The sequence below is a fragment of the Penaeus monodon genome, chromosome 27, assembly GCF_015228065.2.
Source record: "Penaeus monodon isolate SGIC_2016 chromosome 27, NSTDA_Pmon_1, whole genome shotgun sequence".
Lineage (NCBI taxonomy): Eukaryota > Metazoa > Arthropoda > Malacostraca > Decapoda > Penaeidae > Penaeus > Penaeus monodon.
This window is the reverse complement of record NC_051412.1, coordinates 12,058,845-12,059,720: the sequence shown is the minus strand read 5'-3', so window position 1 is coordinate 12,059,720 and position 876 is coordinate 12,058,845. Positions and strand designations below refer to the sequence as shown.

At 35.6% G+C, this 876-nt stretch overlaps 1 protein-coding gene across 1 annotated transcript in view; it reads left to right on the top strand.

Moving 5' to 3' along the window:
* The window catches only part of LOC119590580 (ephrin type-B receptor 1-like), a gene marked incomplete at its 5' end in the record, with an annotated part of 34,373 nt that overhangs the window by 25,039 nt on the left and 8,458 nt on the right, over positions 1–876 (top strand). Inside the window, 2 exon segments of the mRNA XM_037939255.1 lie at positions 85–294; positions 527–697. Coding sequence (XP_037795183.1) covers positions 85–294; positions 527–697 — 381 coding nt within the window.

Genomic DNA, 876 nt, shown 5'->3' with positions numbered 1-876 from the left:
CAAGTTTGAATGTAAGAAATAGAATTTCATTAGTTTTCATTTAAATAGTAGATCGAGAATTAAGAATAATTTTACCACATACAGGTGAATGATGGTAAATTCCAAGTTCTTCAGCTGGTTGGGATGCTCCGATGTATTGCCTCAGGGATGCAGTACTTAAGTGAAATGAATTATGTACACCGTGACTTGGCTGCTCGCAATGTTCTTGTCAATGCTCAGCTAATATGCAAGATCGCTGACTTTGGTTTATCCCGTGAGATTGAAAGTCACACAGAAGGCGCATATACTACAAGGGTTAGTGGCTATTCTACATCTAAGTTGTCCTTATATTGTCCTAAGTTTTGTTTGCATAATATTTGAAAAAAGTAAGAAATTACTATCAGTTTTTCAGCATCTGTTATTAGTTTCTAGATTTATGTGTTGGACTTGCATATATTATGTGTGTTTAAATTGGAGAATTGGAGAATAACTAAAAAAATTGGAAATTGTGAGAAATTAGAATTTAAAGGGCGGTGGACTATTTCAGGGTGGCAAGATTCCTGTACGATGGACTGCCCCAGAGGCTATTGCATTCCGCAAGTTTACCAGCGCTTCTGATGTATGGAGTCTAGGCATCGTGATGTGGGAGGTGATGAGCTACGGAGAACGACCTTACTGGAACTGGAGTAATCAAGACGTCATCAAGAGCATTGAGAAGGTAAATTGATGGAAATTGTATCCTTGTACCCTGATCCTTCTTTCATTATCAAATTATTTGTAAAAGAATTAAGTAACTTTTTCTCAAGTAATGAAAGTGTTGTAAGGAATAAATAAATACAAGACTGATTCATTTAAGTTCAGAGCAGATAGTTAATATGGTCAAATTGATTTTTTCAT